The sequence below is a fragment of the Triplophysa rosa genome, linkage group LG5 (assembly GCF_024868665.1).
Source record: "Triplophysa rosa linkage group LG5, Trosa_1v2, whole genome shotgun sequence".
NCBI classification, from domain to species: domain Eukaryota; kingdom Metazoa; phylum Chordata; class Actinopteri; order Cypriniformes; family Nemacheilidae; genus Triplophysa; species Triplophysa rosa.
The window spans coordinates 24,287,206-24,303,631 of record NC_079894.1 but is presented as its reverse complement, the minus strand read 5'-3'; the positions used below and the strand labels follow the sequence as shown (position 1 = coordinate 24,303,631).

At 35.6% G+C, this 16,426-nt stretch overlaps 1 protein-coding gene across 2 annotated transcripts in view; it reads right to left on the bottom strand.

Annotated features, from left to right (window-relative positions):
• Positions 1-16,426, bottom strand: part of sema6ba (sema domain, transmembrane domain (TM), and cytoplasmic domain, (semaphorin) 6Ba) — a 172,967-nt gene that overhangs the window by 64,493 nt on the left and 92,048 nt on the right. For both annotated transcript variants that reach the window (XM_057333539.1, XM_057333540.1), the window contains exons 3-5: positions 14,239-14,353; positions 6,779-6,839; positions 6,595-6,657 (exon numbers count right to left, since the gene is read on the bottom strand). In XM_057333539.1, the coding sequence (XP_057189522.1) occupies positions 6,595-6,657; positions 6,779-6,839; positions 14,239-14,353 (239 nt within the window). The remainder of the gene's footprint in view (positions 1-6,594; positions 6,658-6,778; positions 6,840-14,238; positions 14,354-16,426) is intronic.

Here is a 16,426-nt window from a genome sequence, read left to right as displayed (position 1 = left end):
CCGAGGGGGTTGACACCGAGGTCAGGCTCTTTGAGGTGATTAGCAAGACTGCTGAGGATGTTGTTACAGATGCAAGCTCACCGTTCACTCGATGTGTGTTTGCGTTTGCACAAGAGATCAGAGTGTAGTTACAAATGCATTTAAGCAGCCCGGAGTGTTAAACATTCACTCCCTACTGATAGATCAACTTAGTGAGTGTGTGTGTGTGTGTGTGTGTGTGTGTGTGTGTGCGTGTGTGTGTGTGTGTGTGTGTGTGTGTGTGTGTGCGTGTGTGCACGTGTTTCCTTGTTTGAATAAGAGAAAAAAGACATATTTTTATGTGTGATAAGCTAAAGCAGAGCTCTGCCGCTGGAGGCCAAATCTGACCCTTCAATCATTATTATGGGTATACATCTCTCTGAATGATTGACTGACAGTTCATAGACTGAATCAGTCAATAAAGCGCACACTCATGGAGGAGTTTTTACAAATATGGCTCCATTCCCTGAAGTTGAAATCTTAAAACAAAGCTTCAAAAATTCTCAAAATCATTTTGTTTGTTTTGGCTCATCAGCCATCATTGGATCATTAATACAAGTGTTCTTAAAGGGACAGTTCACCCAAAAATATAAATTATGTCATCATTTATTCACCCTCACGTCATTACAAATCTGTATCTTGTGTGTAACACAAAAGAAGATATTCTGAGAAAGGTCAATGGAAGTCAAAGAGGTCCGGTGTCGTTTGGTTACCAAAGTTCTTCAAAATATCTTCTTTTGTGTTCTGCAGAAGTAAGAGAGTCATACAGGTTTGGAGTGACACGAGGGCAAGTAAATGATGAAAGATTCTTAGTTTTTTAAGGTGAATTCTTAAATACGTGTTGGAGAAGAAAGGAAAGGAAAAATATATATTTTTTATTCTCTTGGTTGTACATTATTGTTATGTAAAATGACAGTTCCACTAAAATGGGATGACATTATCATGAATATGTGCTTTAGCAGAGCTTTAAAAAGTTTTTCCTTCCTTTCTCTAATTTGAAAGCAAAAACCCAAAGGTGGTAAAATTTTGCAACCCAATTTTGCAACCCAGCAGATTTTGCAACCCAATTATAGTTTTATACTGAAGTTTAAATGTGTTTTACATGTGAACAATCTAAAACTTACAATGATGGAGAAAATCAGAAAACATTTTGCCCCTTGAATTTATTTTCATTGGCTTATGAATGAAATAGTTGAGGAGCCCTGCAGCTAAAGAGGTTTCTGTGTGATTATGATTGTATAAAATGATGCAACCTTGCCTCTTTTTGTCCAGGGTATTTTCACCTGGATTGTATGAATGATCTGAACATTTCTGCATCATCCTTTCTGGTTTTCCTCCAGAAAACAATGATGTAATGGCAGGACAATTTGGCAACAATTTGCTTTTGATTATCAGCCAATTACAAAACAATACAGCTGTGCCTACAGAACAGAAAAAGTGTTCAAAGACTAGGAGCATCCTAATGTAGCTTGCTTCATTAGCCATTTCTGCAGTATGCAGTATGGGAACTGTGTGTAGTATACTGGAATTACAACTGCCAAATTGTGCAATATCCAGTGCACACTACTTGGGATACTGTATCCCACAATGCAATGCACTCAAATTGACCCTCTGTTAATCTTTATCATTTCTTTATCTTTAAAATTTTTCTCATTATTGGATTGGACAAAATTTCAAAGCAAGACTGGATTAAAGGCATTTAAAGGCACCTACATTTAAAAAAAATTCTCTACAACCTTGGTTACATCATCAGAAAATACAGAAAAAGACAGTGAATTTAATAACTACAAGGAGAAATTATAAAAGCAAACATTTCTGTCTTGGAATAATGTGGACTTGTGAACCGTGCACAACAAGACCAGGGACATTTCTTTATGATCTTTGTTGTCTTTAACATCTCCTCTATTTCTTGCAAAGAGCTACTGGATCAAACTGTTTGAACCTGAAGTCATAAGTGCACAGCTGCACGTGAGAAAAACACCTCGGCTTTATCAGTATGCTGTAAACCCTCCGCAGGGGTGGGGAGATCTCACGTTCCGCTTCATAAACTGTAAAATTGAATTCATCAGAGATGCAGGTTAGCGAGCAAGTCAATCCATACAGCCATACAGTGTAAAAAGCAGCTTTGGTTCTTGGGGAAAGCACAAGCGGTTCAGGTGTCTGTGAAACGCCATCAAGAAAGTGTCAAGATTTATCCTTCAGGTGACATCGCAGTATATATTCCCGACCCCAGACGACTTCACCAGGGTAACTTTCTACTCTGATCAAAGCCTGTGTTCTCCCGTTTTCCCGCTTTCCTATCTTCTTTCTTCTTAACTCTTTCTGCCACTTTCTGTTCTCCATCTGTGTGTCTCTTATTGCCCCGTTCTCCCTATCCAATTGCTTTTTACTTTCTTCCGCACCAATTTCGACCTTTCATTTGACTCTCTTACGTTAGAAGGTGACAACGTGTTCTGAACTGAAACACACCGCTCTAAAATGGAGAGAAAAACGTACACTGCAAAAATGAATTTGTTGGTGTTTTCCAGTAAAAATATGTAAGATTAGTTATATTATGACTTAAGATACTAAGAAATCATCACAGTTGAGTTTATGCTTAAAACAAGAAAAAAAAATCCAGAGGTGTCAAGTACTTGAGTATTTTACTCTCAGGGATCAAGTATCTTTACTTTTTTTCTAGTGTTTTTCATTTGAAAATATTTTGCTTAGATACATTATAAAGCATGAAATTTATACTTTTAACTCAACCACATTTGAAAAATGCATGCCAATTTTAACATTAAACAATACATTAAAATTCAAAGTACTTTCTTACTTTTACTCAAGTACTTTACTCAAAAATCATTTACTTGAGTAAAAGTAGTAAGTCGATTTTTAATGTACTTAAGTATTAAAGGGAAAAAAAACATGTAAAAAATGTATTAGGAAATGTAGTGGAGTAAACTATACTATACTCCATAAAATAATGAAGTAAAATGTTCCCAAAGTATAAACACAAAGATACTCGATAAATGTACTTGAGTAAAATACTACCAATATGATAAGAAAAATAAACCTAACTAAGGTTTCTTAAGTACATTTGAGTTTATTTTCCGTATCCCAATGGCATTTTTTTCACGTTTCAATAAACTCACTTATTTTTTGTAATTTTGCTTCTCAGGTAAACGTATCTTAATTTAAACTTTTTAGATTCATTTTTAGATTTTAGATTATACTGGAAAACAAGACAAAAAAACCTGTAGGAAAGCAAAATCTCATTAAAGGTTTACAGCCGTTAAGGGTGTTAGGAAAATGATCTGCTTGATTCTAAATATCATCTGGATATGTTGGTATATCCCTGTTTGAGTTATCCTCTTACCATGCCATTGAAGGGCATTAAAATGACAGATGAAATTTGCTCAGAGAGAGAGAGAGTGAGAGAGAGAGAGAGAGAGAGCGAGAGAGAGAGAGAGAGAGAGAGAGAGAGAGAGAGAGAGAGAGAGAGAGAGAGAGAGAGAGAGAGAGAGNGAGAGAGAGAGAGAGAGAGAGAGAGAGAGAGAGAGAGAGAGAGAGAGAGAGAGAGAGAGAACAGATACTCAAAAGAATTGAACAGGGCTCATGAGTGTATCTATTAATGTCTCAAATACACACACACGTGCACACACACACTCACGTTTATATACTCCCATAAGTGTATTACAGGAGGTAGATGTGATCTTGTACTCACTGTGATATTGCTACTGTACAAATCTGTTTATCTCGCACTTCATGAATGTCAATCAAAGCCGTATAGAAGTTACAGCCAGATGCTTCAATTCGACTTCTGTGTCTGAAGACCATTCATATGAATTATGAATTATCCATTTATGGACCCGTGTGGATGTTATTGTGTTCTCTGCAGCCATCAATACTCCACAGGATGAAACTGTGTTATAGTCTTTGATCAGATTTGGTCACTTTCACAGCAACAGAAGGATCAAATGCGACAGAATGAAGCGATCATACATTTCTCTGGCCATTTTAAAATAACATGACTGACAGTACCATCAGCGGTCGAATAAAATGAGGAAGCATCATAAAGCAACTATTAGAAATACAACAGTGCAAGTCATAAGACACGTTTAGTATTTACTATAGTAAAATGTAGTAAAAATTCTACTACTGTTTTTGAACCTTACCATAGTCAAATTAAAAGGTTCTACAGTGTTTGCTCCATTTTATCAACTCTTTATAGGTAACACTGTAGAACACTAGAAAACACTATAGCGTACAAAAAGTAGTGATTATTATACTGTATATACTACAGTTTACTTTAGTAAATACTAAAGCATACTACAGTATTTTTTTCATGTTGGATAGGAGGGAAGAAGGTGATTTGCATTTTGCTGAATTAGATCCTCACAGTATGTGGCAATGTATGTGTGTGTGAGAGACTGTACAGTATGTGTTAACAGGATTCAGAATAAGGATATTGAATTTCCTCCCTCATTATAAAATCGTGTCATCTCATATCAAGCCACTAGAAAGGATTAATTACGAGCAGAATTATAGAGAGAGTGCATACATCAGATCATATAATGCAACTGTGCCTCCTCATTTTACCTGACAGCGTTTGCTGAGGGATAAACCTGATCTCAGATCTGCAATCTCAGCTTCAGCTCTGATATCAGTGATGCATATAGGGTGGGAAACTGAACCGATTCTTCTTTTAATTTTATTTCTATGAAAAAACTAGACTGAGCTATTTTGTCAACATACTACATTTTACAGTAAAATGAGCAACACGAAAAATTAAGTGTTTCCTGGTCCATTTTTAAATGGACCAGGAACACACAATGTGGCCTAAATTATATTATAGGGCCTATCTTTTTTGTGAATGAACAGTTACAGTATAAATCAGTTTAAGCTGTTTAAAACTTACAAAATGAATCTGAAATTGAAATATAAGACTTATTTAATATTAACCATTTTCAAAAAATGTTGTAGATACATTTTGTTACAGCTTTTAGATTTAATTAATAAAAATTAAATAGGCCTGTAACTATAAAATAAAAGATATCTATAAAATAAAAGATATAAAATAAAATGAAAATCTAAACCCTAGAAAACTTAAATAAAAGCTATAGAATTTAAACACATAATACTGTCATATTGAAAAAAACCACTGCAATATTGCAAAGATTTCTTTGTATCATAATATATCATGCCACGATGTCCGAATGAAAATCTGTTTAATTCTTATCCTTTTTTCTAATGTGTATTTTGTCTTGTTTAAACATTCAGACCGATACAATCAACAAATATTGTATTTCTTGTTTTCCAAATACAGTTTTGCTAATAATAAAATCATCAAGGAACCAGAATCATTAATGATCATCTACATTGAAATCAGATGAACTAATATCTCTACATGCATGTGGACGTAGGCTGATCTCATAAAAAAACAGAAGCCTGAATAATTGGACGCACATCTTGAAATGCTTATTTTTTGTCTCCCTCGCCGTTTCTGTCTGTCACAAAAACGCTGTGAACAATAAGTTCATAGTTTACAAGGAAATGAATGATCATGGACAAAAACAACATATAAAGCCACAAAGAAACTGTGAAAGAAAGCAAAAGAGATAGCGTCAGACCCTGTTGAAGAAAGCACCCGAGGCAGAAACTCGCAGGTGTGTGTTTGATGTCTCACATTTCTGCGAACATGTGGGTGGGTGTCAGACATGTCTAATTTGTAAGCTCCCTCTTGCCAAACAATAATCCCTGTCAAGATTCAGCATTCGGTCCTTTGAAGTTCCTCCCTGCAGTAATACACATCTATTAAAACAAGATGCTTTACTAAAAAGAGTTAAAGCAGGACTGGGCTACATTATGAAGGTGGACAGAAAGTAAAAGCTAACTGGCCCATGAACGGAAGAATAAGGGCAGATTTATCACAGAAAGATCAAAGGAAGACATAATTAAGTCTGTGATTTAGACCTGAGGAATACCATGATGCACAACACTCCTTTACAAACCGTGTCACCTTAAGTTAAGAGAAATAAATTGGTTATTATGCAATATTTGTGTTGCTGCAACACCCAAATCACTAAATTATACAAGTCAGGTAAAAATTACCTCCAAATATCTCTTTTTTTTGTCTCAAAAAAGTGTTAATGTTAGTTGATGTTAATTAAATTTTAACCTATAATGCAACACACACATTAGAAGGACAGAAGCTAAATGTGATAATGTCCTAAAAGATAAATGTAACAAAATCAAACCGTAAATAGACAAATTGCCAGTGACATTAATCTAATACCAAATAATAACCAAAATCATGGGAGGATCTACATCTCTCAAAAGCCTCTGAAGTCTTTCTATTTCGTACATTTAAAAATGGTCAAAGAGAGACTATAAAAACGCTGTTTCGTTTTTGTGTGCCGACGTCCTCACCAACTTATACACTCAGGGAGACATTTCCAAGTGTGAGATTGCATCCAGCATTGCCTTGGGCTTGAAACGACAGTAAATCACTCCAAGTGTTCCGAATGAGTTTATAGCTCAGACAGTGTTAAAATGGCATAAACATCTTTTATGTTTGTGTCGTTGAGCACTAACCTCGTGTTTTCCCTTCATTCTACAGATCCGGATGTCGTTCTTATTGGATTCCCACGTCCTTTTCTGCAGGACGGCAAAAGAAGCCAAACATTACCAACGGCCATTAGAGGACTGCAGTATTTATATATACAGTATGAAATCGTATGTGTGGGGGCGTGTGCATGAGAGAGATACAAGGCCTCACCTTGCTGTAGAACATTTCATCTCCAGACACATGGTCCAGTTCCACTCGATAAAGGTCGTCGCTGCACCAAACACCACACGCACGCGCACACACACATCACATATACAGATAATCATTAGCAGTATGAATGAAAGTGAAATAGGTTTCATTGAACACAAACACTGCATCCCAATTTGTGTACTGTAGTATATGCAAGAATACAATTAGTGTGCCAAATTAGCATGGATTGAGAATAGTATGCCATGTGAATAATGCACTATTTCTGGCGTGCTTGTAAAGTATGAATTCATGTATGCCTTTTGGAAAATTTACTATGGTTTTAATATAAACCCTGTTTTTGACAGATTGATTACCATTTGTATTACCACAGTTTTACTGCAAGTTTCAAGGCTACTATAGTGTGGTCACCATGGTTAAGTATTTGTCATCAACGATCTTATAGACAATTAGTTTACAATAACTATTAAAAATGTACATCACATGAAAAAAGTGATACAGCTCTATAGAAACTGAAAATTCTAGGGGTGTAACTGTCATGGCTCTGCTTCATTTAGTCATGTTTTTCTTGGTCTTGTAGCAGAGTCATGGCAAAGCCTTTGGTTATGTGTGGAGAAACATTTTATTGTCCTTTTGACAATAATATACGTTCTCTCCAGTGTCTCGTCATTGGCCCCGCCCCTCTCATTTCCTTGTTACCTTTCCCTGAGTGTTTTATGTTCCACACCTGCCTTCGTGTAATTATCCCTCGTTTGTGTTCCCTATATACAGAGGTGGGTAGTAACGCGCTACATTTACTTCGTTACATTTACTTGAGTAACATTTTGGAAAATATGTACTTTTTAAGTAAAATTAAAAGTGTGTACTTTTACTCTTACTTGAGTAAATTTCTAATAGAAAATCTGTACTTTTACTTCGTTACATAACTTACATTGCGTGACGTTCCTTCGTTCCTTCATTTTAAAATATGCTTTTTAAAACGCGTTGTTTATTTCAAGGTTGTCGTCTCTTTTTACGGGCATTCCCGAGTGATCGATTCTTTTGAGTCGATTCTTTTGAAAGCATCAATTGAACAATGGGCAAAACCATTTGAATAGGCTAATGAATCAGTTCAAATGATTTGTTCAGTTCGCAGCACGATCTGAATCATTTGAAGCAGGATTACTCACTCCTCGTAGCGCGAAATTTAAGAACACGCAGAACACAAAGAGCGTTGGATGAAGTGGATATTAATCTATATCTATACAATCATAAATGCCCGCCATATGCGCGCACCCGCGCGACCTGTTCGTCAGACACAGCAACATACGCGTTACCTGTCAGACACAGAGACGTGGGCTTGCAGAAATATACATTTGAAGAACAGAAGGAAGAAAACTTGTTGATGGGCTTGTGGTTCACTGTTTGTTTACAAGTAAGAGCGTTTCACAACACACACGTGACACAACACGAGAAAACATGAGCGTTGTTCAAAAATTTGTATTTCATTTAAGAGAGCACTGCAGATGTTCTAGATCATCTTAGGAAATGCTCTGAGTTTAGTTCATGCTTTAGTTTGACACGGTCTATTATTCTAAATAAGTTGTGTAAACTACATTGACATCAGGACTAGATGAAATTTACAGAAATGCTCGTCTCTTCTGCAGTGGTGTAAAGTATTGGAGTAAATGTACTTAGTTACTTTACTTAAGTATCTTTTTGGCTACTTTGTAGTTGTACTGAGTATTAAAGATATTAGCAACTTTTACTCTCTACTTAACTACATTTTTGAACAAGTATATGTACTCTTTACTCCACTACATTTGTAATGACTAATGCAATTACACATCACATTCTGCATGGCACCTATCTTATAATTAATATTGACATTTACAGGGCAATGAAGGTACTACAATCTTGTGGATTTTGCAATAACTTACAAAAACTTGTCAACATAACTTCTTAATATGAATATGAGTGCAGTATCAGGTAGATGTCAATCGCTGGCGGTTTACACACGGTTAGCCCTTACCCGCTATTTCTACAGTAATATATTGGCAACACTGTTGCCAGCTAGTTACTGTAGGTCACACATCTACAAAAGCTCTTATTTTTAAAACTAACTCTTCCTAAATGTGCTCTAAACATGTTTGCTCAAAATTTGACCATGTGGTGGGACTATTGCCCTGAAGTGATGTAAACCAGTAAAGAGAATGTATAGTATTTCAATTTTCAAAAGTGCTCTCACACTACAGTATATAGACAAAATATTAACCTATAGAATGAGTCGGACACAGAGAAATGAACAATCCACATATGAATCTCAACAATGGTGACAATCAACTGAACAGCTTCATGCTGCAATGCATGCTGGGTAAATAGTACAAAACTCATTCATGATTGTTTGTCACCATTGATGAGGTTTGTATGTCAAGTGTCTAAATGTGTCTCAATTGCAAAGAAAGATTTTCTGACAGAGATCTTTCCATTATAACATGTAATCACTTTACCAAACATATCTAAATAAATCTTAAATGCTATATTATTATTATTTAATGATTGAATTCTTTCAGATGTATCTTCAGTTACTAAGCAAACATAAAGTTGCGGTTCCTGTAAAGTCCCTTTCAGTGTTATTGTATAAGTGTACATTTTAAAGCTACAAGAGAGTCAAAGAGTCCAACCAAAGCAAACACTGATCGCCATAATGGTGACTTAAAACATAATTGAACCACTATGAACTCGAGTTAAATCTCAATAAGATCTTACACAGATGACAGAAATAAAGTGAAAGTGGTGTCTGTAATATGTGAAGATGTTATTGATGTTTGTGTTTAATTCTCCTCTGGTGAAATCTTGACATATTTATTGTGTTCATCTGTTATTTACACTTGTTCATCTAAGACTGTGTGACTTAAGTGCATTAATAGATTCTTTAATAATGTATCTTCAAACAGCCATTGCAGTAGTTTACTGTAAAACACCTACAGTAACTAGCTGGAAACAGTGTTGCCCATATATTACTGTAGAAATGGCAGGTAAGGGCTAACAGTGTATGTGAAATGAGGACATGACTGCAGCTGGCCATGAGGCCCAAACCAGCATGTCCAGTGCAAAAAGGCTTTGACTTTTTAATTCTACTTAACATTATTTTATTTATCCGTTATATTGAAGAGACCTTTTTGAAGGAGTTTGGTTTACTTATGAGCACTTGAGCTTAAATGAGACTTGGGTGTTTGTAATGACGTAGGTTATGGTGTCGACCATGATTTGTTGCATTTTGAGGTGTTCAGTCTTATGATTTAAGAAAATAAATGCGATTGCTCTCCTCACGAATCATCTGTTTCTTGTTTTTCACTGACGTGTCTCTTAAGTGTTGAGGACTAGTGCTGCTTTGAGCCTACATTCAGTAAGAGTAAAATACTCAAGTACTGTTCAAATCAGATACTCGAAGACTTTTACTGAAGTCGTTTTGGAATTGGTGACTTGTAACTTGTAATGGAGTCATTTTCACTGCACGGTATCTGTACTTTTACTTATGGTTTACGTATGGTTTTCAGGTACTCTTTACACCTCTGCTCTTCTGTGTTTGTCTATTCTTTAGTCTCTCTAGTATATTGTAAAGATATCTGCTTATGATAATTAAAAATATTGATTAAAATGTAATATTAAAAAATTGGCGTTAATATTAATTTTATGTAGTAGGCCTATATAATCAGATACAAAGTAACTAAGTAACTAGCTACTTGAGTAGTTTTTTCATTGCGTACTTTTTTACTTTTACTCAAGTAAATTTTAAAATAGTGACTTTTACTTTTACTTGAGTAACAATTTCTCTAGTTACTTGTACTTTTACTTGAGTAAAGATTTTGGCTACTCTACCCACCTCTGCCTATATAATACCCTCATGTTTCATTGTCCTGTGTTCGGTCATTGTGTATTGTATGCAGTTCGTCGTGTGCTCGTCCAGTGTTTACCTGTCCAAATCGATGTTCCTTGTTCCCACCGTGAGTCATTGTTGGTCTTGTTTATGTTAGTTTAAATCAAGTGTTTTATTCTAGTTAATAGTCCTTGGTTCCTGTGTTTTCCTGTTATCATTTATTCCCATTGTCTTTGTCAGTGGTTTTCCCCATCGAGGGAGTTTTTGTTTTGTGTTTATATTTAAAATAAAATACCCCTGTTAACCCCTTACCTGCCGTTGCCTGCACTTGGGTTCTTCTTCCACGTATATCGTGACATGTAACAATATATCGAAGTATTGAAACAAATGAAGATATGTACCGTAGAGCTATTAAGATATGTAGAGTAAAGCTATGGCAATATATTTTTAATACTGTATATTTTTATCTTAAAATTCTGTTTTATTTTTCAGTGACCAATTTTTCCAGTGATTAATAAAAATGTTACTAGTGTACATACATATGGTTCAATTAAACCTTGGATGTTGTCAATTCTTTCACAAGATAACAAATTTCACTGAAAAACAGTCATTTGAGTTCCACATAAAAAAACCTCATGAATACCGTGATACTGTACAACTGTAATTGTGAACCCAGTATCGAATCGTGAGCCAAGCATATCATTACACCCCTTTCCAATAAAAAACGTAGACAACTTCAGTTTCGTCAAACACATAATATTGAGAAAATTGCAATAATACCACGTCTTCCACATTTTCTATATATTTTCTTTATCTTTATATATGCGTGTAAAGCTGCTTTGCATCAATGCAAAATTGTCAAAAAGCTATAGAAATAAAATTCGATTGAACTGAATTGAATTGAGAAAGACCATTGTTAGACTATGCTTACTGTAGTAAAACTGCGGTTAATTTTCATAAGCAGCGGTTTGGGCTTTGTGTTACAAAATAGGAGTATATACAGTAACAATTCTGTTTTGACTTTTTTTCTGCAGACAATAAATGTGAGACAGACGCTTCCACAACAGCTTTAAATGCATTGAAGCAAGAAGTAGGTAATAAAATGATTCATTTACTGCAGCTAGATGTTAATGCGTACACTGACAAGTATCTTTGATACACAGATACAATTTTGTGCAATCTCGCAATATTGCCTTTCACTCAACCCATCAGTAGTATGCTATAAACGTTCAGTGCACAGTAAAGCTTACTATATCGTCGCTGTCGGGCGGAATCCTCGTATCTCCAAAACCATAATTTTTTAGGAAATTAAAAAACTGCATATTTTTTGAGTTATTAAACATTGTATCGTTAAAGTTGGCAATATACCTTATATTGCTATCATATACTGTTGTGTACCAACATTAACACAACATTTCCCCAAAACCATGTTTAATCGGAGATACAAGGTTTATGACTTGGGAGCAGGGAGATACGAGATTATGCTGTCATTGATAAGAATGGTACGGACACAGACATCGCTGCTGCCAGCAGTGTTCATCAAAGTCTGTGGTCGCATTGAGTCTTTTGACAAGAGACGAGGCTTTAAGAGCTAATGAAAGCTAATGATTGTGGTTACATACATCTTCATAAACTCTATTTTAAACATTAGAGCTATGAGTGATGCAATACCAAAATAAAACGTTAAACAGGCTGTCTAATATAGGCGGAAATTAATCTGCACGCAAATAAAGTCGGCGGTCACGTTGAGCCTCTTGACAAGAGAAAAGGCTTCAATAGTTAACCAAAGCTAACGACTGTGGTTACATACATCTTCCTAAACTCTATTTTAAAGGTTTAAGAACTATAAGTGATGTAATACAAAAAACGATGAGCTGACTAGGCTGTCTAATAGGCGGAAATTAGCCGAATCTGCTCGCAAACTTACCTTCATGGCTCACGGGCTTCCTTCTGCACCGAAGCATTACAGCTATAGATTTTTAACAAAACAGACCTACTCAAATGTATCTAACCTAACTATTTTCACTCGTTATTGTCTAAAAAACTTTCAATCAGGAGACGTAATGCCGAGAAGCTCAAGCGGAGAGAAGAAGAGGTGGAGATACGAGACTTCTCAGACAGTTGAAGTGTCCAATGGAGTTAAGAGATTTGCTCTCAAGCTATTTTCAACACTATAGATTGGTTAATAATTTAAAAAAATAACAGACCCACATGGGGACTGACCAATAGCATCGATTTGTGAAAAAATATGAAATTGACCAAATTTGGACATAGGAGGTTTCCGCCCGACAGCGACGATATGCAATATGGGATGCAGCCCAAAACATAAATGACTAATGGGGGAAGAATAAGAAAGTCTGCGGATTCTGAGATATTTTTGTACCCAAATACACTGACGCGCCAAAGGAATTTGATCAAGAAAATCAATTAACCTGTTCATAAAGGATTTAACTGTGATTTGAGAAACATCTTGAAATGGCACAGATCTAAATCAGACTTGGTTGCAGCTCTGAAATGTCAGCCACAAAGTTTTGTGGTGACGGTAACTGGTTTATAAGAAAACGTGGAGGAGAGTTTGTAAGGGTGATTCAGACTCTCGGAAACTCAAGATAGACTCTCTCTGTTCTTTCGCTTCAGAGAAACCAAGCGTTTAAGATGCTTGACTGTGTAGTGTTAAAGGTCATCGAACAGGGGTTTTACTTTCAACCACCTTCTAACCAAGACCACATGCAAACTCCCCCGGGAGACTAAATCCTCACAGCTCTGACTTAAAAGGGCCGTCCACGTGAAAGATTTCAACATGTAACCAAATGTAACAGCAGTCAAAACAAACACAGATTCGCAGCCAAAACATCCATCAAACACAGGTTGGCAGTGTGTGAGCGTACAGAATGGAGGGAAAAAAAGGTTTCATTTTAGACAAAAGTGCGTTCATCTTGGCCTACTGGGGTGTTAATGTGAGGGGTCTGAGACTTTAATACCATTTTCCCATTTTGTAATTTGTCCTTTCCACTTAAGACCAATTAGGTTCAGAGATGGCTAAGTGAAGTGGAAAAGCTATAATAAAAGAAAGGAACTGACATAATAAATAAATATAGAACATTCATTTTAACTAAATAAATATATTATGAAAAGAAGTCAACATGATTGAACCTACAGTATTTACATTCATAATACACAGACTTATCGTGAATAAATCATTAGATCAAGTTATTCCAAAGAAAAAACAATTCTCACTTTTTATCACTCTTTATGATCCAATAGTAACACTCTACAACAAGGTATTTATTTGTCAATATTAGGTAATTGCTTTGACTAACATGAAATAACAGTACTTAGTTTTTAGAATTTCTTAATCTTTGATATTGTTATTTAATGCAATACAATTGTTTATGTTAGTTCATTATCTAATGTTAACAGTTACAACTTTTGATTTTAAAAATAAATGCTGAAATTAACATCAAATGAGATTAATTAATAAATGCTGTATTGCACATTGTTACATCTAGTGTATTGACTTATGTTAACAAAAAAAAAAACTTATGGTAAAGTGTTACTGATCTGATGTGTATGTTTAATGGTGTTAAGAGCAGTTTGGCATTACCGGGCTCCAATGTAAAGCGTGCGGTTGACTTTAAGGACGGTCTGAATGTAGAGCGGCTCCTGGCGGGTGTACGAGCGATGGGCCCGTCCCATAAACACTGGATATCTTTTCACCACTGAAAGAAAGAAACAGAGAATATAGATTGGGAATTTAAAATGAATGCCTAAAGGGCTCGGCATAGTCCAGGCGAATTGCAGTTTCGTTCTGCGTTTGGGGGTAAAACGAAGCTCGAAAACATTGAGAGATGGTATAGTGTTTTCAAACAATCCAACACCCCTTTGTTTCTGGAGGCGGGGTATACATAATGTATGCAAATAGCCTCTGCTACACGACATTCAAAAGCATTCATGCTGCTCAAATGTTATAGCTTTTTTAATGTAGACCTTATCTGACCTCACTTCAGCTAAATAAAATGACGCGTTATTTCCCACAGACCAGGCGGCGCTACATAACACAACCACAGAGGTGGACAGTAACGAAGTAAATTTACCTGAGTACTGTACTTTACTTGAGTATTATTTTTTCTGAGTACTTGTACTTTAACTTCACTACATTTGAAAGACAAATATCATACTTTTTAATCCACTACATTTATAAAAAGGTCCAAAAGTAGAAATGGTTTCTATGCAGCGGGGTTTCCTGTGTGCGCAATTTATCTGGCTTTCGATCTGCCAGGACCTTTTACTGTTGCCAAGTATTTCAGTTTTTCAAAGCTCGCTGTTTTCCGGCAAGCTTTGAATCGCCATTTGGAGGATTTTTTTACGCAAATCTGGCAACTCTGGGATCTTCCCCGCTAAACTAATGTCAACGTTGGCGCTGGTACACCATTGATAGCGCTCTAAAAAGGCAAATAGAACAATAAAAGACACATGTTAAAGTGTGGTGTAATCATCTGTGGGTTACGATCAGTCAAAGATCGTAGAAACATTGTCATGAAAATGATCGGCATAACGGCTAAACGGTAAGCATCACATACACCTTGAGCTACGTGTGCGTGTTAACTTCTGATCTGCTGCTGTATCATTTAAAGCGATTTGGAAAACGAATGATGTTTTACTGAAGTAACTATAGTTGAAGTATTCCTGTTGAAATAAAAACAATAGAACCCTGCCCAAAATACAACATAATATGTAATGGATTTAATGGTTATATGGGAATTGTACTATGGATACTTGTTGTCTACTTGTATGTGATGGATTCTATTGGTAGGATGGTAAATCCTATTGAAATAAAACCCAAAACACACTACACAGAGAAATTTTATTTAAAAATCTCATTCTAATTAAAAAATGCATTGTTTTTCTTTATTTGTAGTAAAACCACAGTATCCACAAATTTACCATTTTCTATATATAGGAACCATACTCCAATTAATAATCTTTAGTAAAACCACAGCAACTAAAAATACCATAGTTTCATTATACTAGCTATAGTTTATGTTTGTAGTTAAATTATGGTAATATAAATGGTAATAAATCCAACAAACACATGGCTTCTACACTTTACTATTTACAAGAACCTACTTACTGGTAAATTGCTGCTAAAACTGGTAAAGGGAATATACAAAATAAAAGAACACTGCTCATAAATACATATAGGACTAGGGGGCTAATGGGGATAATTAAGCTAAATGATCATGCAGGATTACTGTATATCTAAACTAAACATATATGTGCTAAACATATAAAGCTCTTAAAGGAGTTGCTCACTGCAAAATTTGCCCCCATTGACTTTCCATGGTAGGAATAAAAATGACTATGGTAAGTCAATGGGGGCAAATTTGGAAGTGAACTACTCCTTTAATACAACTGATACTGTGAGCTACTCAGTGTATTCAGTAGGTTGCTTCAGAGGCATAAGGTATACGACAATAAAACAATGCACAACTGACATAAAGGAAATTTACTTTTAATACTTGAGTACTTTTAAAAGCACATACTTCTGTACTTTTACTTAAGTAAGAATCTGTCTTTACAACTTTTACTTGTAGTGGAGTAATATTTGACCAGTAGTATCTGTACTTTCACTCAAGTAAGGAAGTTGTGTACTTCGTCCACCTCTGCACAACCACCTATTACGTAATACGCCCTTTTCACAATGACGTCACTTAACTTCCGCCTTTTTGCAAAGCAGTGTATCATAACATCCGTCTTGCAACAAACAAGAAGAAGAAGAAGAAGAACTTCCG